The following is a 27,336-nucleotide window of genomic DNA, read 5'->3' on the forward strand; positions in this document are numbered from 1 at the left end:
GTGTGTGTGTGCGTGCGTGTGTGTATGTGTGTATGTGTGTGTGTGTGTGTGTGTGTGTGTGTGTGTGTGTGTGTGTGTGTGTGTGTGTGTGTGCGTGCGTGCGTGTACCGTTAAATACTGTATACTTTAATTTCCACATTACCATTTTTGGTGCTGTAAACCGAACCCAGAGAATTTGATTTGATTCAGTGTATATTTTGACAGTGCTGCTCCTGTCTCTGAATCTTTAATGACATGTTTCATCTTTATTTTTGTCCTTTCTCTTCTTAATGGTGATTTATACGTGGTTGCGTGCTGGTGTCGCACACCAAGAATAGCCGATCTACAAGCATGTAAATTGGCTATTTTCGGTGCACAATATGACGCAGAGCGAAGCATAAATCAGCCCATAGCTGCCTCAGCTTGTCTGTGGTTATAAATCATGCAAAAGTAATTATTAATCTTGTTTTTAATGTAATCATGGAAGTAGAAATATTTTTTTGGGGACAATTGCTGTCCCTAATTTGAAGCTTGTTTGTGCCTTTTGTGTACATTTAGCAACCTGTTTTCCCCAAATGGTTCATTAGTTAATTTTCACCCCTTCAGATCCCAACCTGGCAGTTAATAATTAGATGCATTGCCACCCATCCCCCAGTTCCATTGCCGTTGCCACTGATGAAAATGATGCAACATCTCGCAGTCTTATGTCTCCCATGTGGGCAGGCAGAAATAGCAAGGAGACCATTTTAGAAACACGACCTTACCTTTTTGCTGGTTTCTAAAAATATGGGGTAGAAAATGGAAAATGACAGCACGTGTGAGAATTGATGACAGGTGGGAGCAGTGGAGGTATTGGGGAAGGGGTTTGATGTGGGGTGGTGTGTGTGTGTGTGTGTGTGTGTGTGTGTGTGTGTGTGTGTGTGTGTGTGTGTGTGTGTGTGTGTGTGTGTGTGTGTGTGTGTGTGTGTGTGTGTGTGTGTGTGTGTGTGTGTGTGTGTGTGTGTGTGTTAGTTGAAAGTGCTCATCAGATGACACACATGCAGCACGGAGCTGAGAGGAGCAGAGGTTAGGTGTGAAAATAGGGCTTCTGCAACAAAAAAACACACATGATAGTTATTGTCGCTGTCAGGCAGAAACCTTGTATCTCCATATTTCAACTATTTATATGTGTTTTTTGTCGCGCAAAAGTAGCTAAAATAGCCGATCTACAAGCTCACAACATATTGTATCGCAATGCGTTGTGAGCTTGTAGATACCTCTTAATAATAAATAGATAGTAAATATTTAATCAATGACACAAAGGGATATTTCACTTAAAAAAAGAAATTGGGTAATTTTATCGTCTACTCAGGCTTTTGTGAGCCCCCCAGACAGTTTTTAAGTTGCTTGATTCAGTATTTAGATATTTGATATTCATTTTATCAGACAATGAAAAAAGCAAATGAAAAAACACGATAAAATGACCCAAATTTAATTTTTAAAGTGAAATAATAATAACTGCATTGGATCCACTGGAACCGGTTCTTTTTTTTCCATTCTGTGAAAAGTAATCGTTTTGGACATACAAGGTTTCCACCCGACTGCAAAGGTTATGTTTTTCCTGCTTTATTTGACGGAAGGTAGAAGGGGAGGAAAGGGAGAAAATGAACACATCTCTCTAGAGGAAAGAGGAGAGGAGAGAACGGCAGGATTCAATCTTCTCTGATTGATAAGTCCAGGAAAGCTCATGATACCCTTAATAGCTCAGCATTATTTTGCAGCCGAGACACCTTGAATTATTCTCCAAATAGCTCATACTATTTCAGTGGCTGTGAATACCAAATTCTCTTCTGTGGCATTTGAGCCAGAAATGGCCTAAGCCTCCCTAGATGAGGGCTAAATAAGCAGTTTCTCTAACTGCTCATCTCGAACCGTGTGCACAACGACCAGGCTTTTAGCAGAGGATTTAAACACAGTGTAGTTGTGACTTCTTGATACATATGGGATATCTCAGTACGTAGGGTTAATAGTAATCACAGGGATTCCCAACCTGTGGGCCTGGGGCAAGTAGCCCCCAAATAATTGGCAAAACACAAACACTTTAATGATAATGCATAATAACATTAATATATAAAAAACATTAGGCCTATGTAAAAAAATAATGTTGTTTTTTTTTCTCTTAAAACTTGAAATTTTCATTGTGATGCCGATGAATAGGAGCTTAAAGTATTCTAAGTATGCTCTGAGAATGCACAGGGCACACCCATTTGAGCACTTAATAACACGGCAGCCGAAGTGGGGCAGATGGGCGGGCCGTGAACTCTTTCAAGATTTTCAAGTGGGCCCTGATCTTAGTAGTTACAGTATACTGCTAGTTGTCATTTCAGTTTCATTCATTTTCTGTCTATTCACAGACTTTCACAAAAACGTCAACATTCACAAATGTTATTCACTAGTTATCATAAAAATACATATTTCAGTGTGGAGTTCCACACTGCACCCACCACTGTGTTTTCTATTCAGACATAAAACCTCTCAGAAAGAGTATCAGCTGATGGTCCTACTCTACTTAGTTTTTTTCTTAACCACTTAAACCACTTGGGTTGGGATGCAAAACAGTATACTGTAGGTGTTTTTATCTTTTCTTCCCATGGTAAGAGCAGTAATTATGCTTACGAGCCGGGGCCCACAGATGAGCGACTTAATTTCTCATTTGGTTTAACCCATTCAATCCGGGAACGCATCTCTGTCATTTTTTGATTTCTTTGGCTATTAAAAAATAGCAGATATACAAGCTCATAGTCAAAATAGTCATAGTCATAGTCAAATCTTTGAATATATATATATATATATATATATATTTTTTTTTTAAAGCAAACATTTTTAACTTGAATATTTGCTTCTCGGGGGTCCCTGGAACAAAACCTTTTGAGATGGGGGTCCGCGGCCAAATACATATCATTTTGGAGGTCCTTGACATGAAATAGTTGGAGCGCCACTGATGTAGCAACATACTGTTAGGATTTAAAAAACATTTTTAGATAAAGTATTTGGCCGCGGAACCGGAATATATACAGTATAAATATTTTGTTCCAGGGACCCCCAGAGGCAAAGATTTTCAGTTACAATTGTTTGCTTTAAAAATATATATTCAAAGATTTACACAAAATGTTCAAGATCTTTCAAAAAATAGCAGATCTACAAGCTCATCGCGCGGCACTCTGTGCTATTTTTGAATAGTATAAAAGTATAAAAGTATAAAATAATGGTTATAGCTCAAATCCAAAATTACACAGATGCGTTCTCGGTCTTAATAGGTTAATAACGCTTTGGTTATCATCCAGCAGTTCTCAAAAAAGGGCGTCCCCATGGAAGCCAGCTCATAATGACATGTATAGCCTGCGATTTGGTTCCGGCAGATACACTGGAGAGGTTTACAGGCATGCACACACCACTATGTGGGTGATGCACTGTATACGTGTGTTGTGTGTCATAAGCTCACCTTATTCATTGATCTCCCTCTCGCTGTCAGTGTCACGGAAGGTTGTATACGCTTGTTTGCTCCCACCACCACCAGTGGCTCTGCTTTGCCTAGGGCTTATTTTTTCCCATGAGGGGGTTGTTATATATATATATACACTGTTCTTAAATGGTTGTCTTCCAAGTCTTGTCTTGCTGAACAGGGAGTAATACTGTATATAGCAGAGCCTGAATGCCAACATCAAATAATATTCACACTTGGATTTACATAAATACATTTTTCAATCTATTCGTGATGGTCCCCAGAACCGACGTTGAACCAACATGTCAGCAACACTGTCAGCTAAATGTAATCTCAAATGTAATCAACAAAAACACTATGTACAAAGGAGAAAAGGTAAAAACGTCAGCAGTGAATGACACCTCCTTTCTTTGGGAAATTGCATTTACCTCCCCTTGTGATCTCCTGTAGGTAGTTACAGTAGTAGTATCAGAACAAGCTTACTGTACTGTACGTCCTATTTGAAACAAACCCATTATGTTGTACCTCTACAGGTGTGCCTTGAGATTTTTCCCCCATTGGTGTGCCTTAAGTCACAAAATGTCTGAAAAGCACTGGGTTAAACTTGATTGTGTATTGTGATTTGATTATGTAGTGATAATAAGTGAATGAACAGAAAAGTAATGAGACTGGGGAGCAGTTGTCATGGTAGCAGAGAGGGGGAACAGTTTATCATACTTATTGATTTCATTCAAATCATTTATTTAACCGATTCAATCCGGGAACGCATCTGTGTCACTTTAGATTTCTTCGGCTATTCAAAAATAGCAGATACAAGCTCATAGCGGTAGCCTGGTTCCAAACCATAGACCATGCCCACTCACTGAGTGGATATATACATTTTAACTCAAATCTTTGCTTCTGGGGGGACCCTGGAACAAAATAATTTGATACAATTGTGTCAATAAAGTAACTAACTAACTATAATTGAAGTACCAAAAATTGCCGATCAGCTATTTTCAGTATTTGTCAACATTATATGACAAAGAATAAGGGCTTAAGTGGTTAATCAGAATTAATTTAGTGGATTCTCAAAAATGTTATTGGAATATTTTGTTGATGATACATACAATATATATGTTTTATTATCCAAAAAACACACTTCTCGATTATCAGATTTATCAAAAAAGTAATCGATAGAGTACTCGCTAATAAAAGAATCAATAGTTGCAGCCGTACAGATGAAAGGCATGTAGGAGGTGGAAGACGTGGATATGTGCCAGGGTGAAGATAGATCAAGGCACTGTGCATACAGTATGAGGTTTAGGCTAAATGGAGGAACATGGAGGGAGATATACAGTATAATTTATCTACAATACTATAGATAAAAAAAGAGAAAAAGAGAGCTGGAGAGAATCGCTAGAGCGATGGATAGATGTGTTGTCTGCTGCAGAGTGGGAGTACGATAACATGTATCTGTTAGATGACTAATGTTCCATTGATGTTTGTTAACTGTGTGTGTGTGTGTGTGTGTGTGTGTGTGTGTGTGTGTGTGTGTGTGTGTGTGTGTGTGTGTGTGTGTGTGTGTGTGTGTGTGTGTGTGTGTGTGTGTGTGTGTGTGTGTGTGTGTGAAGGGGGTCCTTGAAATTAAAATGTTTGAGAACCACTGCTGTAGATAATGTGTGTTTGTTTGATTATGTAATGAGACATTCTCTATTACAGCTGCTAATGGCTTTAGAGTGAGATGATGTGGGTTCATGCATGTTTAGCTGACTGTTATGACAGTTAGTAAAGGAAGGGCAATAATTCAAATGTATTTTCCAATCAGCTTTTAATGGCTGTGTGATATTGATTACATCATTCTTGCCCAACTATTGCAGGGCGGTGGATCTGACATGAATGAATTCACAAAAGGTGCAAAATAATTCCCAGCATTTGAAAATACTTTGGGATTTCTTTCTTGGCCTACTGTCAGTGTGCAATAGTGGTCACACAGTCTGACCTTCTTATAGACAGCTCGCCCCAGGAACCATGCTGTAAAAAAGATTAGTAGGAATAGGGATGAAATCACTGGGGAAGTTTATGAGCTGCAAATAACAATAATAATAATATCTGTGTGTTTTGGTGTGTTTGCTTTCTATAGATCTGCTCCCAGCTGAGTGAACGTCTGGAGAAACAACAGACAGCCTCTCGAGGAGAGCTGGAGAAAATCAGGGTGAGTTTTAGGCACACAGACACACACACACACACACACACACACGCACGCACACATGTGCACACATGCACACATACATACAGTACATACAGTTCATCCACTTCCTATATGAAGGAAGTGTGTGTGGCAGCTGCAGAGACCCCAACCCCCATCAACAGTAACTCCACGACAATATTACTACATCCTGTTTCTTCCCTACAGGTCTTCACACTATACTCAGGATTGAATAGAGAGAGAGGTCTTGTATGAGAGTAAAGAAAGTAAGCCAGGGGTCTTCAACGCTTTTTTCAGGCCCCCTTAGCTGAGAGAGAGATGAAGCCGTGACCCCCACTACATATTGTATAAAACTGTGTTGCAGATTAAACTTTTTCATAGATTTCATAGATAGCTTCATAGACTTGTTTGACAGTACTATCATCAGTGTTGTATTGGATTCATGTTCATGTGTATTTTCAGACATTTATCCCTCTATACTTAGTAAACTTGACCTTTGGCTCTGTACTCTGGTCTGCTCTTTTTCCCCTCTACACCAAAAGCTCTTTGCCAAAAATAGCAGGTCTACAAGCTCACAGCGTGTGAGCTTGTAGTGTACCATTTGCACACTCTCAGAGTTACAGCCCTAGACCCTGAGGTTAAGAAACAGTGTTCTCAACAAGGAGGGAGGTGTCAGCACTCACCCAGTATCTTCTCTCTAACCCTTTTATCTGTGTGTGTGTCTCTTTACCATGTTTCCCCTCTTATCTACTCCAGTCTAAAGTGGAAGGCTGTGAGAAGTGCAGTAGTCTTTTCAACAAGGAGGGCCGCGTGCGACGTCCGGTGGGAACGGCGCCCCCAGGGGGTCCAGAGGAGACTGACGAAGAGAAGGAGGACCTTAAGAATCAGCTGCGAGAGATGGAGCTGGAACTGGCCCAAACCAAGCTGCAGCTGGTGGAGGCCGAGTGTAAAATACAGGTACAGTACACACACAAACGTACACGCGCACACGTTAACCATTTATTTATGTCCATGATACAATGTCACTCAGTACTCTATGGGTATAAGTAACAGCGTCTCTGCTATTAGTGCTGTCAGTTTTCCTCTATAATCCCATTCGAATTTCAATGCTTTATTATTTTTAATATTTGAAAATATTTGAATATTTTATATAATATATAATTATAGTTGTAATATGATAATGTATAGTTGTACAATAATAAACACCCACGTGCACACATACAAATGCTATAATAACAGGCTAAACAAAATAGTCAAACCAGCTATATTAGTTATGGGTTATGGCTTTAATTTAGTTTCATTTTCTGGGTTTTTTGATAAGAGGAGAGTGATATTAGGCTACAACTTCTTACCGCACGTCTGAGGAAAAGACACACCTCGTCAAGTAACCCAGTGGCTATCGACGTTGGCCCTGCAGTTCGTCCTCTTAAAACAGTACGTTGAATAAACTCCACTGGTTTATCAGTGTGATTTGGATGTTTAGTGAGTGGAAATACCTCTTAATTTTCACTGGTTTTAAGCTTTTGTGTGACGGAACCTCCGAGCACAGTCCACATTGGCGCTGATCATTTTCACAACATGGCAGGCAGGTGATATAGAAGCTCCTGCTGGTTTGCGTCGCTTTGTAACCGGCTGTGCTTTACCCACTTTCTCACTTACGTGGGTGTGTAGTAGCTACTTTTAGATGGATGTTAGTTACTCTACTACTATCATAGCCATCCACCATTCCGACCACATTCCGTAGCCTACGTTTTTTTTGCAAAGTAAAATGTGACGTGACGTGATGAAAGCATTTGTTTTTGCATCGGTAGGTCAGGAAATAAAATGTATATATTTTTTATTATTATATAGTATTATATATATATCTATAAAAAAAACTACATTTTTGAGTCCCGAATTTCGTTCTGACAGCTCTATTATAGCAGCCAATTATAGCAGAGACAGCACAATACTTGCCATTCTTTGTGCCTCCTTTTTGGGCATCCCAAGTTGTTGAAATCCTCTAACAACCATTCTGCGGGTATGTCTTAGGCTGCCAAATATGAAAACAAGTAGTCTGCACCTATATATAGATACACACACTCACACACACACACACACACACACACACACACACACACACACACACACACACACACACACACACACACACACACACACACACACTCACACTCACACTCACACACACAAACTCGTATAAATCGGTATACAGCTTGAGGCAGGGTTTATGTAAATGTACAGAGACATACAGGTAAGATAACATACAGTATTTAGCTTTCCCCACCAGTGCAGGTCTATGGTCAAAGAACAGTTCATGTTTAACCATATTAACCCTATTTTGGGCAAATAAAAAAAGAATAATAATACAAATTGTATAAAATTTCCCCCCAAAATAGCAAATATAGCAGCTCACAACATATCTCAACGCGTTATGAGCTTGTACATCGGCTATTTACTGCTTATTGTTATTTCAATGGTTAAGACCGCAAGTTCAATAGAATTCCAGTTCACTTCCCTTCTCCTCCCTCCCTTCTCCTTCCTGTCCAGGACCTGGAGCATCACCTGGGCCTGGCTCTCAACGAGGTGCAGGCCGCTAAGAAGACCTGGTTCAACCGAACGCTCAGCTCCATCAAGACCGTTACCGGGACCCAGGGCAAGGAAACCACCTAACCTGATACCCCAAAAGATTGTTTTTTTCTCTCTCTCTCTCTCTCTTATTACTTAGCTGTACCCAGACCCTGACAGGTGCTCGGTGCAAGGATTACGAATGCCTAACCTAACACCCTGAACGCTCTGAACACCCTAACTTGTACCTCTGGGACCTAACTTTAACTTGAACATTGACACTTAAATCCCCAGGACTATAGACTGTGTGATCCCCTTCTTCATCTTATCAAAACCTCTTCTTCCCCTTCATCTCTCTCTCTCTCGCTCTCTCTCTATCTCTCTCTCCCCCCTTTCCAGAACTTCCCTGATGAAAGTTTAACCCCCCCACCCCAGAGAAACAATTCAACTGATCAAAAGAAAGAAAAATTGGGGGAAAACAAAGAAAAGCGCTTCGTAGATTTCTTTCTTCTTTTTTTTTTGTACTACTACTGATATTTAAAGGATGTTAGGAAGGAAAGGAGGGAAATGGAAGCTCTGTCCTGACAGGATTAAAGAAGGAAACACTCCATCATCCCCTCCTACCATCTAAACTACTGGCACAAGTAAAACTACTCCCTGTAAAAAAAAAGCCTTGTTTTAGGTACGAGAGCTGATAGACGCCTTTTCCGAACTGACCGTTTATTTTTTCTAATTTACGTTAAACAAATACCTTTTCTTTTCTATACATATGTGTATGGAGATGCTTATGTAAAGAGGGATACGTGCGAGTGGCACTTTGCATGTTTGTTTTCTGTCGATCTGTGAGGTGTGTGTGTGTGTGTGTGTGAGAGATTGTGAGTGTGCACGAATGTATACACGTGCTGCCGGGTGACCCGGATTATGTGGAAAGGACGTGTGTGAATGATGAACAAGACGACATGGAACTGTGTTTTGTGCATATGTACGTACTATTATGTCTATATGTCTATAAACGAGACGGGAGAGGAAGTTCGAAGCCTGATTCCTACTTCGCTGTACGGCGCTGTTCAGTGCCGGAAATAGCAGATCCGTGTTGTGAGCGTGTAGATCTGCTATCTTCAGCGCACAAAACACCGTCGTATGACGGAGTATAAATTAAGCATGAGAATCCAGGTGAAAGATAAAGCACTATATTAGGTTATGAATTTGTGCAAGATTGCAAGGGGAAATGTTTTTTGTTTTGTTTTACTTTTGTTTTTTTTGTTTTCCAAATGTTCTGGTCTTTGTGATGTTTAACCACTTAAGCCCTATATAATTTGTCGTGTGACATATAGCGAAAATAGCCGATCTACAAAAAAAATAGCTCACATAGCTCCCAACGCGTTGCCTTGTGAGCTTGCAGATTGTCTGCTTTCGCTATTTTCGAAAAGAAAGATCAATTTTTTTTGCAAAGTTTGCACATTTTCGCAAATTTGCCCAAAATAGGGCCAGGGTTGATGTGGTTAATTGTGTGTAATGAGTGATGTTGAGAAAGTTAACTTGTTGATGAGAGCCTTGATGTGAAGGATGATCATGATAGCAGTGAAATAGTCACAGTAACAGGTGTGGTACTTTCCTACCACTGCGTACCTGGCATCAAATTCACTTTTAAACATAAAATACTTGAGGTTTGTTTGTTTAGATGGCCCCGCACAATGGAACTAAAGAAATGGCTCCAAAACATACATACTTTTTGCATGATAGGCATAGTAAATCAAGCGCACCTTATCCCATTAAGACCGGGAAAGTATCTGTGTCATTTTTTTATTTCTTTGGCTATTCAAAAACAGCAGATCTACAAGCTCATAGCGCTGCACCGAGTAGATCTTCTATTTATTTTGGAAAAATCGTGAATATTTGTCCAAATCTTTCAATATATATATTTTTTAACTGAAATCTTTACTTCTGGGGATTCTACAAATGTCTTCTAAACATTATTTTTTTAACTTATGTTGCTATAATATCAGTGGTTCTCAAACTCTTTTCATGTCAATGACCCCCAAAATGATATGTATTTGTCCGCAGACCCCCCCCCCCCCCCCCCCCCCATCTCAAAATATAGAGAGCTTGTATATCTGGTATTTTTTAATAGCCAAAGACATTGTATAATGACACGGATGCGTTCCCGGTCTTAATGGATTAAACCATAAAGCAACTATTTTTCTTGTGAGGATGAATTAAAAGTGTCCTCGCCAAAATACTATTTCTCAAATTCTACTATACTTGTGGTGATATTTGGCCCTCACAAGTACAGTAATACAAGCACACACACACACACACACACACACTCATAATTCTCTCTGCATATAGTGCCAGAGAGAACATACCTTTGAACCCCTCCTCCACCTTCCAGCTGCTCAGTGACCTCTGAACATTGACCTCGACTGGCCCGGGTCCCGCCTGACACTCTTGTTATGCTAGGTGACGGAGCGTACTGTACTGTTTGCTGGTGGCTGGTTGGTTGTGTACGTTTTCACTGGACAAGCAGACCTACAGGTATAGGCCCCCCCTTAAACAATAATCGTCCATGTCGGGCGGAAACCTTGTACAGTATGTACAAAACCGTTCCTTTTTTTAATGACTATTTTAAAAAACGTTTTAAATTCCTGAAAATAGCCGATCTACAAGCTCACAACGCGTCGCGAGCTTGTAGATTGGCTATTTTCACTACTTTTTGTGTCGACACTGTTGTATGATGAAGTATGGCATTAATTTACAAAAGAAAGTATGGAGATCCAAGGTTTCTGCCCAACTGCAACGATTATACAAATAGAGTGAGAGTTGCTGGTGGACCATTTGTGCTACAGTATACATTATACACCGTCGCACAAACACACGCAGATAGCATTGTACAGTATTCTGTAAAGGCGGACACACTACTTCAAGGTGTCATGGACCCCCCCAAATTGATATGTATTTGGCCGCGTACCCCCACCTGAAAAGATTTTGCACCAGGGACCCCCAGAAGAAAAGATTTGTCCATTCATACATTTTTATAGCTACATATACAAGCTCACAACGCGCCGCACCATGACGCATCGTGAGCTTGTAGAATAGACCTGCCAAAAATAGCAGGTCTACAAGCTCACAGCGAGCTTGTAGATCTGCTACTTTTTTTTTTGAAGGGATTAGTGTGTAGATGGAAAAAAATTGTTCCAAGTGCAGAGCCAACTCGGGTCCAGATTACTAAATTTCACTAAGGATTTAAAGTGTTAAAACTGACCTCTGGGGGTCCCCCGGACCGCACTATGAGAAGCACTGCTGCTCCGGAGAAGCAGTAAACATGACACACACACACACACACACACACACATATACACCCGTCTCATAGCAGGGCGGATGCATTACACACATGCATGCATAAAAGCACTTGTGAGTGTGACATACTGTAACTATGCTCCCCAAGTAGCTGAGGAACACTGCAGGATGGCCCATCAGTCACTGGATCACTTTGCACTGTCAAACAGAACGACCAGGTCAAAGCAGGGTTCACTCTGGCAATCACTCAAGGACACCAGTTAAGGGCTGGATCAGGTTGTGTGTGTGCGTTCGTGCGTGCGTGTGTCTTTAGTCATCAAGTACAAACGTCAACATGGATTTTGGCTGTAATACTAAGTAATCAAAATTAGGGATGCACCGATATGACATTTTGGCCGATATCGATATCCGATATAATATATCGGTGCTATGGCCGATAACCGATATAACCGATACCGATATGATCGATAAAAAAAATAAAAAAATAAGTTTTATCCATTCTGAAAAACATGTGTAAACACTGAATTTGAAAAAGCAATCCCTGTTTATTCCAAATTATTTTATATTATCATCTGGATAATCCCCAGAGCAAAAAACATTTGTGTCAACTGCAAAAAGTACCAGTGACAGCAGCTTAGAAACTTGGCAAATATATGTATATATATGATATAAAGAATAATATAATATATGATGTAAAGAATAAAAAGGGCCCCAATATTGACCCCTGGGAGACGCCACAACTTAAGCAATGTCCAAATGATTTGAGCTGTATTTGCCCAGCTTCACAAACTGTTGATGTCTGTCCAAATAACTTTGTTTTAATCCAGTCTACTGCAATGCCTCTAATACCATTTTTTCTCCAGTTTGTTTATTAATATGTTGTGATAGATAGTGTCAAAAGCTTTTTTGAGGTAAATTAATATTCCAATTGCATCTGTGATTCTTTCAATGAATCCAATGCCTGAGATGTTGATCTGTTAGTTCTAAAACCATATGGACTCCCTGAGAGTAGGCTACATTAAATCTTTCCAAAAAAGAATCTAGTCTGCTATTGAAAAGTTTCTCCAGTAGGCCTATCTTTGAAAATTGCGACCAATTGGTTCCATTTGGACACTGAATTACAGACCCATAAGGGTCCATTTGGTTTGTACTGTACATTCCGAGTTACAGACCCATATAAGGGTCCATTTGGTTCAATTTGTTCACTCTGAGTTACAGACCCATAAGGGTCCATTTGGTTACTAACTACCCATCATTTAGCCCCACTTTTAGAACCACTGTCCTACACTGTGTGTGTGTGTGTGTGTGTGTGTGTGTGTGTGTGTGTGTGTGTGTGTGTGTGTGCGCGCGCGCGTGCGTAATAGCATACATTTGTTTGTTGTTAGCACTTAGCACTCATTAGCATGCAGCTCTATAGCAACAAGTATTGCCAAACAGCGCCCAACTACGGCTATGTTTGTTCACCAACACGGTCACGGAGGCTCTGCTTTTGCCCAATGACCACTTTAATAAGCTTCGCTGGGCTTACACACCTGAAGCAAATGAATTAACGAGTGGAGCAACACGCGACGCAAGCACCGAGCAGCCTCACAACGACACACTCAGCCTCTCTGTTTGAGTGAATGAGACGCAGCGCGCACGGTACACCATGTGAAACCCGACACCTACCCTCCCCCCGCCCCCACCACCACCACCACCACCACACACACACACTCTAGAGTCCTGCAGCTGCAGAAGCGAGACGGTGGACACAGAGGTAATCATCGGCTGTTAACATCGGCGCAATTTTGATATCGGACCGATACCGATTAATTAAAAAACGGCTATATCGGCCGATATATATCGGTTGGCCGATATATCGCGCATCCCTAATCAAAATTCATCATTTTAACACGTATTGTCATTTTAGAATGAATTATAGGAAATATCTTCTTTCTTTTTTTACCAGTCTAAGATGGATAGTTACTACAGCATATGATGTATCTGGCTTAACAATGGGCTCTGATTGGCTGGAATTTACTTAAAGTTAGAGGAAAAGGCCAAAAGTAGGTTGAAAGGAACAAAGGGCCGTTCCCCTCAAGGCACTGGGTTGTATATAAGAAACAAATAAAGAAAATGAATATTGACATTTTTTTTGTTCATGATTTTCTACTCTGTAACTATAACTAATGTTGCCTAATTGTACCTACCGTTCCTGCTGCCGTGCTACCGTTTAATCCACAGACTTTTTTGTTTTTAATTTGTTTTCTTTCTCGCTCCAAGCTTCTCAGTCAGACTGCTGTTTTTTTTGTTTGGTTGGTTGGTTACTTACATGCCAAAACGTAGCTTTATTATTCAGCAACAAAACATTATCAACGTGTGGACATTGTAATAGTGTAGGTTGCATTGTGTATACTTCATGGATTTCAATATAAAGATATGACCACAAAACCTTGTCGTTTCAGCCGTTTCCTTCCATTCACTGTGTTGCCAAGAAAACATTTTCCAACACATTTGGATCTGGAGACGGGTGTGGCCTTTATTTTTGGGGGAATTAATATGTCAGTAAATAATATTGCACTGTGACACACACACACACACACACACACACACACACACACACACACACACACACACACACACACACACACACACACACACACACACACACACACACACACACACACACATTCCACCAAAGCGGTGTCTTAGAAACCATCTGCAGGTTTTGTTGTTTTGATTCTTCAGCTGTAGTTTGGAACCATGACCTCTGCCTTTCATAGCAGTGGTTCTCAAACCTTTTCATGTCAAGGATCTCCAAATTTATATGTATTTGGCCACTGACCCCCATCTGAAAATGTTTTGTGCCAGGGACCCCCGGAACTTGAAGTGAAGATTTATGTAAAAAATATATATAATAATCAAAACTAGAAAGTACTGTTCCTGAAGAAACAGTGTGGGATTGCTAAGAATGTTCATAGTATTGATAGTTTTATAAGTGTTAAAGGTTTTAAAGGTATTAGTAGTGTTAAAGGTTTATGGTTTTAAAGGTTCTAGAGGTTTAAGGTTTAAAGGTCTACGGTATTTTTTTAGCAATTAAAAGTTAAATATCTCTAAAATTACAATTGTTTTCAAAAATTCAAATGGTAGCCGATATGTCCTAATTAGGCCGAAAGTTGTAGAGTTGGAACAGAGTTTGTAGCTAAAAGTATGAAGGACTAGTTAGGGTTTAAAAAAACGGGCAGAATAAGTGTATAATAAATAGTGTCAATAACATTAGTGTGATCGCTAGTATATATACTGTTATATACTGTGCATATACATGAATTGTGTACTCTGTATTTAAGAACTAGCAACCTCAAATCATTCTTTGGCACTAGAGATGCGCGGATCGCGGTTTTAGCCGCGGTTGCCACAGTTTGGGTGGATTTGGGTCAATCAAATATAACTAGAAAGTACTGTTCCTGAAGAAACAGTGTGGGATCGCTAAGAATGTTGCTGGTATTGAGTATTGATAGTGTTAGTAGTGTTAAAGGTTTGACATTTTTAAGGTTTGAAAGGGTTGAAAGGTTCTAAAGGTTTGAAAGGTTTGAAAGGTTCTAAAGGTTCTAAGATGTGGATTGTATACAGTCACTACATCGCGACAGACAGTGGTGAGTGACATTGTTTATAAGAAAACTAACGTCAGAAAAATAATAATAATTTGATGCGGTTGGTGCAGATCTAGAAATAGGATGATATAATTAATGCGGGTGGATAATGAACATGTATATGCGGATTTGAGTGACAATAAACCCCATTCCCGCATCTCTATTAGGCACACACATTGCCACATTGTTGACCTGACCTTGAATGGTACCCTGGACATCTAGGACCTCTGGCTTACCAGGCAGGCCCACTAACCACTCAGCTATGGCACTCTGATTAAAATAATGACGTCAAAACATTAAAGGAAAAAAAAGTCAGACTATACTCAGTTATTATTATTATTAGGTTTTTAAAGCCAGACTATACTATACTCAGAGTCATACGTTTACAAAATGTGCTAAAGTACAGTGAATGTCTGTGCAGTTTGTCTCCATCACTGAAAATAACATAACATGTAAACTACATTTTACATGTATGTGCCACATGCCAGAGGCTTGTTTCCATTGTGGTTCATAAACATTCAAACATCTAGACAAGCAACAGCACAACAAACCATAGACAAAATATTATGATGTTAAAAACTTTTTTATTTTGTTGTATTGTTGTGTGTTGTTCCTCAAAGAGGACTGAAGACCATGTCACAAGGCAAATTAATTAAAGGCATTTGGCTCATGCACTTTACAAGTGGGCTTATTGTCAGCAACAGCCAAGAACACAGGAGTCTATCCCTATTACAGCACTAGACCCCAGGGAGACAGACAGTGACACATGCTGATTTGTCATTTCCAGGATTTTATCATATGACCTTGTTGTTCAGAGTCAAGAAGTCATCTAATGTGAATGTACAGACTTTAGTGTGCTTGGATAGCTCAATCAGAACAGCTCTTGACTTAAGACCATGAGGTCATGGGATTGAAACCCAACACAGGAACTTTGGCATCTGAGCAATCTGGCTCCCCTGGGTTTATTAACTTTTTCCACCCTTTACAGTATCAGGTCAAATAAAACATTACAGATAAATAAAAGGTGAGTATACATTTATTTGCAACCAGAAGGATCCCGGTTCAAATCCAGCCAGATCTTTTTTCCAACTTTTACCTGGCGCTTTTACCTTTATCTAATCTTTCAGTGAATAGCACGCAAGTGAACATGATAAGTAAGAACCACTGTGTCAATCTCAAGCATACATGTCCACAGCAACCCTGGAACAGCGCCCTCTACTGGCCGTGACGTCAGACTTCGGTCTCTATATCCATTGCCATTGACAATGCATTGATGGGCGCTTAAAGTTAAATATCTCAAAAACTACAAAGTAAACTAAGCAGGCTTAGCCAAGATGACACCTTTTGACCCATAATTAGTCAACACAAATCTTGTATTGAGGTCCACGGCCAAATACATTAATTCGGGGGTCCTTGATAATATATATTAAAAAATAAAAAGTTTGAGAACCACTGTACTACACTACACTATACTATATCACAAATACAGAATACTATTATTATATCAGTGGGGGGGAAATGCACTAATTGAGCTGAATTTAAAAAAGTGTGAATGGAGTATTTTTTGTGTTTTTTTTAGGTGTCAAATTCTTCCATCGACCTCCATTATAAATCTCTGAACTTTTAAAGGAGTACAATTCTAAAACTATTAAACATTTCAAAGATTCCTTTTCAGGCAAACATGTCCACAGTAAGATGAACATTTTAAAGTATGAATGGGGTTACTAGCAGTAAGTACAGTATGTAGGATTAGTAGCCTGTACTCGTTTCCCTTTGCCGCATCCACAATGCATGGGGCGCTTAAAGTTAAATATCTCCCAAACTACAAATGATTTCAAAGACAAAAACTCAAGCATGCATGTCCACAGTAAGGTGGAATTTTTGAACTATGAATGGAGTTTCTAGGTGAAAGTGTTTTTATGAGGTCCCAAATTCTTCCATCGACCTCCATTAAAAATCTCTGAATCTTTAAAGGAGTACAATTCTAAAACTACTAAACATTTCAAAGATTCCTTTTCAGGTAAACATGTCCACAGTAAGATGAACATTTTAAAGTATGAATGGGGTTACTAGCAGTAAGTATGTAGGATTAGTAGCCTATACTCGTTTCCCTTTGCCGCATCCACAATGCACGGGGCGCTTAAAGTTAAATATCTCCCAAACTACAAATGATTTCAAAGAAAAAATCTCAAGCATGCATGTCCACAGTAAGGTGGAATTTTTTAACTGTGAATGGAGTTTCTAGGTGAAAGTGTTTTTTTGAGGTCCCAAATTCTTCCATCGACCTCCATTATAAATCTCTGAACTTTTAAAGGAGTACAATTCTAAAACTACTAAACATTTCAAAGATTCCTTTTCAGGCGAACATGTCCACAGTAAGATGAACATTTTAAAGTATGAATAGGGTTACTAGCAGTAAGTATGTATGATTAGTAGCCTGTACTTGTTTCCCTTTAAATGTCAGTTTCCGCATTGACAATGCATTGGGCGCTTAAAGTTAAATATCTCCAAAACTACAAATGATTTCAAAGAAAAAATCTCAAGCATGCATGTCCACAGTAAGGTGGTATTTTAAAATTGTGAATGGAGTTTCTAGGTGAAATTATTTTTTAGGTGCCAAAATCTTCCATCGACCTCCTTTATAAATCTCGGAACTTTTAAAGGAGTACAATTCTAAAACTGTTAAACATTTCAAATATTCCTTTTAAGGCAAACATGTCCACAGTAAGATGAACATTTTAAAGTATGAATGGGGTTACTAGCAGTAAGTATGTAGGATTTAGTAGCCTGTACTCGTTTCCCTTTAAATGTCAGTTTCCGCATTGACAATGCATTGGGCGCTTAAAGTTAGCATGAGTCTTATCTTGAGTCTATCTTAAAGACTCAAGACTCACCTTGTCTTGGGACTCAAGGCCCAAAAGAGAAATTTGATGACTCTTACAGGCTGTAACCATCAAAAAGTCAGACCTCGTCGCAAAAACACGCTGATGGGTTTACTGGAAATGTATCAAGAAATAGTAGAATACATTCCCTCACTTCAATAAATCAAAGATATGATTGTTATTAACTAACTACCATAAAGAACATAATAGCGTGGCACTCGTGCCGCGCTATGAGCTTGTAGATCTGCTATTTTTGAATAGCCAAAGTATGAAAGATTAAAGTGGTTACAATTATTGTGATGCTATAACACTTTTTGCAAACTGAAAAATGAAATGATGAGAAATGTGCATCAACAGAAGCAGCTATTGCATGCAAGCAATTGTGAGATACATGATTATATTGGGAATTGAGATGCATGATTATTCCATTTGATACATTATTGTATTTCATTTCATTTCATTAGGATGTTGTTTACATTATTCTGTGAACTGTGGTTAAAGCGTGGCACATAAGATACATTTACTAAAGCTGTGAAACAGTTTATCATTCTGGGTATTGCATTTGGGACAGGCAATCTTTGGGCAGCTAAACACTCACTGTGCAAGGCACATGTTGGCCAGCAGGGGTCCTGTGTTCAGATTAGGACTAGAGTTGGCAACGAGTGGAAGTGTTGCTATAATGTGCCTTTGCCTGTATGTTTACAGGTGAGAAATGATGAGATAAAGTGTATACAAGTGACAGTGAACATGTTAAATGAAGGTATAGACAGAGAAGAGTATCTGTGAAGCAAATGTGTGTGTGGAATGCACTAGATGTCATTAGAAATGCTTACCTGTTATGATACCTACTGTGACCTGTAGTTGGGCTAAGAAGCTCATCTGTGGCCTGGAATGAATGAGATGTGAATGGTGTGTTTTGTGTAAAACCTTTTCATTATGGTTCTAGCAACCAGAGTAATGTAATGCAGCTGATATATTTCGTTTTGGGGAACACAAATATTATTTTTGTAATGTGAGCTTTGATGCATTTACTAGATGTGATTATTTTGATACAAGAGAGGGATTTCTGTATACTGTTGTAAGAGTGAGAGTATTGACTGTTGTAGTGTCAGATGCAAATAAGAAGATGCACCTTATTGATATTATTGATATTGTGATATGATGCTGTTCAGATTAGGACCAGAGTTTGCAACGAGTGGAAGTGTTGCTCTAATGTGCCTTTGTCTGTATGTTTACAGAGATAAATAAACCACCTAAATTCCAGCACACTGGAAAATGATTATTTCTATCCAAGTGTGTAACACAATCAAACTCATCTGTGTCACATACTCCCCCTTCTTAGAAACGCTAGTTTTAACATTTCAGTGCTTTTTGAAAATATTCGGATACATAATTGCTTGCAGCAGGATTTTACATGAAGCAGAGAGCAGTTGAGAGACACACTGCCGTAGTCGGGTCTTGAACCTGTGACCCTCTGCTCACCAGACAGACACTGTGCCCAATGTAGCTCTAAGTGCAAATTCAATAAAGAAGATCTAAGGCTGCATGGGAGCGCATCGCTATTGTCTGCGTCACTTCCGTTCCCACGCTGTCAGTATCTTTCCATTCACAAATCTAGCGAGCACGCCCAATCTGCAGCCAGCCAATCAGCGATCGGGCTCCACTCTATCAAATATCACTGCCGCTAAACTGTCATTCTCCTTTCAGTCGGCGAACAGCAACCCACCTCCATCCCCAGCTCCACCTCAGATGTTCAAGAGCCGAAGGGAGGTCGATTCTTCTGCACTGCCACCACCAGCGTCTAGACTCCATGGGGGCTTTCCTTCCTATTCATCTATGCACGTTAAAATGCGATGGAGTCTAATCGCCAAATCTGTTTAAAGTTTTGTAATAAACATTTTCTTGTTTCAAATTGGCGTGATCTCTCTTTTATTGAATTCACCTATGGCTGCCTCTTTGATCACAGTGGTACTCAAACCTTTTCATGTGAAGGACCCCCAAATATTTGGCCGTGGACCCCCATATGAAAAGATGTAATGCCAGACAGATTTATATTTAAAACTTTTTAGAAAAATCGTCAAGGAACCTTCTTTTTTGTTGTTAATCAAAGCAGAGTAAACACTGTAAGAACACTGTAGTGGAGAGAGGTAGCAAATAGCTGAGCCTGTTAAGACGCTGTCTACATGAAACAGACGATGCGGGTTCGAACCCCACTCCACTCTTTATTAACCTGAGGCTGACTTCCAGAAGAACAACCATTGCTCAGTGACTCACAGCAGATGTCTCCAAGTATTGTTGAAACATTTCTGTTGTATGTTAGCCTTCAGTTAGTAAAGTTGAATACTTCAGCATTTAATTATTAAATGCGCCATGCATGCAATGTTGAGATTACATGGAATTCATCTATTTATATATCTGCAGGGGGTCGCCGTTACTCGCGGCGGTAAGGGGTGTGTTTTTGGGACGAGCGTTCATTTAAAAGTCGATACGCAAACTCCGAATCAGGCTAACGACTAGCCTGAATTAACATGCTGCACGCGCTGAAGCTGCGTAATGCTATCGTCAAAGATGTTTACAGAAACGGGAGTTTACCTCCCGTTTCTGCGTGACGTAGGTGAACACGCCTTTTTAGGAGACCGGAAGCAAGTTGGAGTCCAGTACGCAGAAACGGGAGGTAAACTGGAGATTGCGTATCGTGCAAAATTAACCATCTTTGACTGATAGCATTACGCAGCTTCAGCGCAATGAATGGGGCGCTTAAAGTTAAATATCTCCAAAACTACAAATGATTTCAAAAGAAAAAATCTCAAGCATGCATGTCCACAGTAAGGTGGAATTTTTGAACTGTGAATGGAGTTTCTAGGTGAAAGTGTTTTTTTGAGGTCCCAAATTCGTCCATCGACCTCCATTCTAAATCTCTGAACTTTTAAAGGAGTACAATTCTAAAACTATTAAACATTTCAAAGATTCCTTTTCAGGCAAACATGTCCAGAGTAAGATAAACATTTTAAAGTATGAATGAGGTTACTAGGCGTAAGTATGTAGTTGTAAGCCTGCCTTTAAATGTCCATTGCCGCATCGACAATGAATGGGGCGCTTAAAGTTAAATATCTCCAAAACTACAAATGATTTCAAAAGAAAAAATCTCAAGCATGCATGTCCACAGTAAGGTGGAATTTTTGAACTGTGAATGGAGTTTCTAGGTGAACGTGTTTTTTTGAGGTCCCTATAGCCTAACCCTAACCTTCCATCCGCCTCCATTCTAAATCTCTGAACTTTTAAAGGAGTACAATTCTAAAACTATGCAACATTTCAAAGATTCCTTTTCAGGCAAACATGTCCAGAGTAAGACGAACATTTTAAAGTATGAATGAGGTTACTAGGCGTAAGTATGTAGTTGTAAGCCTGCCTTTAAATGTCCATTGCCGCATCGACAATGAATGGGGCGCTTAAAGTTAAATATCTCCAAAACTACAAATGATTTCAAAAGAAAAAATCTCAAGCATGCATGTCCACAGTAAGGTGGAATTTTTGAACTGTGAATGGAGTTTCTAGGTGAACGTGTTTTTTTGAGGTCCCTATAGCCTAACCCTAACCTTCCATCCGCCTCCATTCTAAATCTCTGAACTTTTAAAGGAGTACAATTCTAAAACTATGCAACATTTCAAAGATTCCTTTTCAGGCAAACATGTCCAGAGTAAGACGAACATTTTAAAGTATGAATGAGGTTACTAGGCGTAAGTATGTAGTTGTAAGCCTGCCTTTAAATGTCCATTGCCGCATCGACAATGAATGGGGCGCTTAAAGTTAAATATCTCCAAAACTACAAATGATTTCAAAAGAAAAAATCTCAAGCATGCATGTCCACAGTAAGGTGGAATTTTTGAACTGTGAATGGAGTTTCTAGGTGAACGTGTTTTTTTGAGGTCCCTATACCCTAACCCTAACCTTCCATCCGCCTCCATTCTAAATCTCTGAACTTTTAAAGGAGTACAATTCTAAAACTATGCAACATTTCAAAGATTCCTTTTCAGGCAAACATGTCCACAGTAAGACGAACATTTTAAAGTATGAATGAGGTTACTAGGCGTAAGTATGTAGTTGTAAGCCTGCCTTTAAATGTCCATTGCCGCATCGACAATGAATGGGGCGCTTAAAGTTAAATATCTCCAAAACTACAAATGATTTCAAAAGAAAAAATCTCAAGCATGCATGTCCACAGTAAGGTGGAATTTTTGAACTGTGAATGGAGTTTCTAGGTGAAAGTGTTTTTTTGAGGTCCCAAATTCGTCCATCGACCTCCATTCTAAATCTCTGAACTTTTAAAGGAGTACAATTCTAAAACTATTAAACATTTCAAAGATTCCCTTTCAGGCAAACATGTCCACAGTAAGATGAACATTTTAAAGTTTGAATGGGGTTTCTATTCTATATATGACATTTTGAATCATTACAGTCAGTTCACCTTCTTTTGGGTCTTGAGTCGAACCAATTACTCCCGCGGAGACATCAAATTTCTCTTTTGGGCCTTGAGTCTTGGGACTCATGGCCCAAAAGAGAAATTTGATGTCTCCGCGGGAGTAATTGGTTCGACTCAAGACTCTTTTGGGTCTTGAGTCTTGGGAAAGAAAAAAAAGTGTGCCAGTTGGATTTGAACCAGGAATCTTCTGGTTGCAAGTCCTGTATCTAAACCACTGCACCACAGAGGTCCTTACATGTTCTGTTGACTTGCGTGGAATTTGTCTGAAAGATTATATAAAGGTAAAAGCCCCAGGTAAAAGTTAGAAAGATGTCCTTGCGAGATTTGAACTCAGGACCTTCAGTGTGTAAGGCCTGAATCTTAACCACTGCTCCATCATGGTACACACTTTCTATGGTGTCTTACACGCTGTTCAGTGAAAGATCAGATAAAGGTGCAAGAGTCAGGTATTTGTTGGAGACCTGTCCTGGTTGGATTTGAACCGGTAACCTTCTGGTTGCAGGTCCTGTATCTAAACCACTGCACCACAGAGGTTCTGACTTATTCTGTTAACTTAGCCTTGAAAACTTTGTACCCTTTTCCCTTTAAATATCCATTGCCATTGACAATGCATTAGGCGCTTAAAGTTAAATATTTCAAAAACTACAAATCATTTCAAAGTAAAACATCTCAAGGATGCATGTCCACAGAAGGGGGGATTTTTGAACTGTGAATGGAGTTTCTAGGTGAAAGTGTTTTTTTGAGGTCCCAAAACCTTCCATCCGCCAACATTCAAAAACTCTGAACTTTTAAAGGAGTACAATTCTAAAAATATGCAACATTTCAAAGATTCCTTTTCAGGCAAACATGTCCAGAGTAAGATGAACATTTTAAAGTATGAATGAGGTTACTAGGCGTAAGTATGTAGTTGTAAGCCTGCCTTTAAATGTCCATTGCCGCATCGACAATGAATGAAACCAGGTTTCCTGGTGGAACTTTTAAAGGAGTACAATTCTAAAACTATGCAACATTTCAAAGATTCCTTTTCAGGCAAACATGTCCAGAGTAAGATGAACATTTTAAAGTATGAATGAGGTTACTAGGCGTAAGTATGTACTTGGGGCAACGGATAAATTGACTGATATCCGTAGAATAACTTGTAGGAGTGTCCTGGTTCAAATCCAGTCACCACCTTAGTAACTGAAACCGAATCTGGCCAATTCGGTCTCTTCGGACAGACGCTCTACCAGTTTAGCTATGCTGTTGGCTGAGAGTTACAGGTTTCCTGGTGGAACTTTTAAAGGAGTACAATTCTAAAACTATGCAACATTTCAAAGATTCCTTTTCAGGCAAACATGTCCAGAGTAAGACGAACATTTTAAAGTATGAATGAGGTTACTAGGCGTAAGTATGTAGTTGTAAGCCTGCCTTTAAATGTCCATTGCCGCATCGACAATGAATGGGGCGCTTAAAGTTAAATATCTCCAAAACTACAAATGATTTCAAAAGAAAAAATCTCAAGCATGCATGTCCACAGTAAGGTGGAATTTTTGAACTGTGAATGGAGTTTCTAGGTGAAAGTGTTTTTTTGAGGTCCCAAATTCGTCCATCGACCTCCATTCTAAATCTCTGAACTTTTAAAGGAGTACAATTCTAAAACTATTAAACATTTCAAAGATTCCCTTTCAGGCAAACATGTCCACAGTAAGATGAACATTTTAAAGTTTGAATGGGGTTTCTATTCTATATATGACATTTTGAATCATTACAGTCAGTTCACCTTCTTTTGGGTCTTGAGTCGAACCAATTACTCCTGCGGAGACATCAAATTTCTCTTTGGGCCTTGAGTCTTGGGACTCATGGCGGATGTTTAATAGTTTTAGAATTGTACTCCTTTAAAAGTTCAGAGATTTATAATGGAGGTCGATGGAAGAATTTGGGACCTAAAAAAAACACAAAAAAACACTTTCACCTAGAAACTCCATTCACAGTTCAAAAAATCCACCTTACTGTGGACATGCATGGTTGAGATTTTTACTTTGAAATAAGTGTTTTAAATATTTAACTTTAAGCGCCCAATCCAATGTCATTGGCCATTAAAATGAGGAAAAAAGTTAGTGAACCCATGAGAGCCAGATTGCTCTGATGCTGATCTCCCTGTGCTGGGAGTCGATCCCATGACCTTGTGGTCTGGAGTCAAGAGCTCTTCCGACTGTGCTAAAGCTGGCTGAGGAGGCAGGTCATTTACCACAGGTTTCCACAACTTTAACATCCCAGATCGATCGAAATATTAATCCACTGTGCCGACTAATACACCATGACATAGGAGTATGTGCTAAAGATGTAATCACAGGCCTATCTGCTTGATATATTATAAAGTGCATTCAGGTATTATGAATCAATGAATTGAGTGCCAACATTTAATGTAAACATACACAACAGGACTAAGGTGAAACAGTAAGCACAGCGCTGCAGGGAATCGAACCCTGTTCCCAGCAGAAACCAGGTGTACCGACTACCAGCGCTTTTTTGCCATGTTGACACCATATGTCCATACTTGCATGAAAATGTATGAAAAGATATGAATAACCTTGCTTTACCAACACAGCTCTCCTTCGGTGTATATTGACCTGTAATCACACTATACAATAGTGATTCTCCAGACTTTTATTTTGTATTTTTTATATAGCATCAACATCAGCTATAGCCACTATAAACCCTATACATCAGCTATTTGAAAATAGCTGATCTACAAGCTTGTTGATCAGCTATTTTCAACAAATCAGACTCTTAAACTAAGCTAAACACTTTAATTAAAATAAAATAAAACGTGGCAAATTCTTCACCGTGAATAAAAGCATAAAATAACCTGTATATGAATAAAGCTAGACCAAATCAGTTTGTTGTGAAATATTCACCAATGCCATTTCAGATGGTTTATTCATAATGCTCCCAGTGTGTAAGGACCTGTACCCTTTAGCCATGGCTCATAAAAGAGTTTTATACGAGATCTCTACATTAGTTGCTGACAGAGCAAAGCTGAAGAAGAGGCAAGCAGTGAGAGACCAGACCCACAGTCCCCCCCCCCCCCCCCCCCCCCCCCCCCCCACACACACACACACACACACACACACACACACACACACACACACACACACACACACACACACTCAAACTGCTCTTTTATAAGGCTTGTCTCATGAGAACACTTCTAGGTTATATCACAGACGATTTCATAACATAAAAATAAGCTTAGTCTCCCCTTGATAATTACCTGTTGTGGGGAAAATAGACTTTATCTACGTCAGTCAGTTTGCAACCAACTGAAAACCGGGAAAGCACCGGGGTCATTTTAGATTTTATACGTTGGCTATTCAAAAATAGCAGACATACAAGCTCGCAGCGCGTCACTCTGTGTCGCGTTGCGAGCTTGTACATCTGCTTGAACATTTTTTAATAATCTTGAACGTTTGAGAACTACTGATTTAGAAGGCATTTTGTAGAATCGGCCTCGAGGTCTTAATGGGTTAACACGCTATTTCCTTCCAGCTGGATGCAAATCTCTTTCTGGCTTTCAGGTCAGTAGGGTTCTATTTGCATCTCTATTTGTCACCTTCCTCATATTGTCCCTCAGAGAATAACCCCAATAAAATATGGCCCCATCTTTGTGTCGGAACTCTGCGTCAGCTATTGAGCTATTATCCCGGCCCCGTGGAAGATTATGCACCAATCATCTCTTGCCTAACCCCTGCATGCACATGAAATGCTTGGATTGTGGCGGCTTTCTTGTGCCATTTGAAGTGTTTATAACTCAGCGCCTGCCCATAAACTTATCACCTCCATTGGAGAGATCTTGACTGCGCTTCTGCCACCGCGGCCATGGAATGTAAAGCCTGATACGCCGTCGTATGGCAGTGTCGCTGAAACACAATATAAATTAAGCCTAAGGCGGCAGGTCCGAGACACTGGATATCTGACGATTTGAGATAATGAGCGTCAGCATTATGCAATCTTTCTCACCCCCCCCCCCCCCACACACACACACACACCTCCACCCCCACAGTCTACAGTACATGTTCTGTCTTGGGCTATAAATACTAATAGCAGGCAGCAACAGAGTTGGGAGCATGGGAGGAATGCTGATCGGATTGAGTTCTTGAGTTGCAGCATTGCCCAGTGATTTATGTCTTTACTGCTAGGACACCAAGGTGAACCCGCCTGGTCACTGTGGTCTCTGGGGCCTCATTGTTGCACCCCTGCTGTGGTGGTTGTTCCTCCACTCCCTACCATCCTATGACCGTTGCCTCAATGTCGACTTTTTATTCTCTTAATACTCGCTCACACTTTGCATATTATCCACACAAACTGTGACACAACATTTACAATGAAACATTTATACTGTCACACTGACACCTACACTCATAGCTGTACTACACCAGGATCTATGTTCACTCACTCAGACCATTCTTTTCTTAACATCAGACACCACTCCTACAAGGACTCGCTCTTTCGCGGTCATGCTCGCTCTTTCGCTCTTGCTTGGTCTCTCTCCCTCTGTCTGTCTGTCTGTCTCTCTCTCTCTCTGTCTCTCTCTCCACCTTCCCCCACAAACTACTTTCTTAATCCTGGCTTTTGGTAATAAAGTAGCTAGGGCTTGCATGTTTACACGGACGGACGGACGGACGGATCGCTTAGGAACCGGAAGGGTTCCCAGTTCGATCCCGGGAGTTAACTAACTCCCCCAGAGTTAGTGTCGAAGTGTCCTTGAGCAAGACGCTAAACCCCTAATTTCTCCTGATGAGCAGGTTGGTGCCTTGCATGGTTTCCTCCGCCATGCAGTGTCATTGTGAAGCGCC

The 27,336-nt window shown here is 39.9% G+C and overlaps 2 protein-coding genes across 3 annotated transcripts in view; both read left to right on the forward strand.

Annotated features, from left to right (window-relative positions):
• rabgap1 (RAB GTPase activating protein 1) overlaps nucleotides 1–13,984 on the forward strand; it is a 111,810-nt gene extending 97,826 nt beyond the window's left edge. For both annotated transcript variants that reach the window (XM_084047478.1, XM_084047479.1), the window contains 3 exons: nucleotides 5,583–5,654; nucleotides 6,405–6,605; nucleotides 8,196–13,984. In XM_084047478.1, the coding sequence (XP_083903604.1) occupies nucleotides 5,583–5,654; nucleotides 6,405–6,605; nucleotides 8,196–8,318 (396 nt within the window). In that variant the 3' untranslated portion in view covers nucleotides 8,319–13,984. The remainder of the gene's footprint in view (nucleotides 1–5,582; nucleotides 5,655–6,404; nucleotides 6,606–8,195) is intronic.
• Nucleotides 1–27,336, forward strand: part of rc3h2 (ring finger and CCCH-type domains 2) — a 309,407-nt gene that overhangs the window by 131,745 nt on the left and 150,326 nt on the right. The window lies entirely within an intron of this gene.

Source organism: Gymnoscopelus microlampas (assembly GCF_963454915.1).
Source record: "Gymnoscopelus microlampas genome assembly, chromosome: 21".
In the NCBI taxonomy this organism is placed as follows: domain Eukaryota; kingdom Metazoa; phylum Chordata; class Actinopteri; order Myctophiformes; family Myctophidae; genus Gymnoscopelus; species Gymnoscopelus microlampas.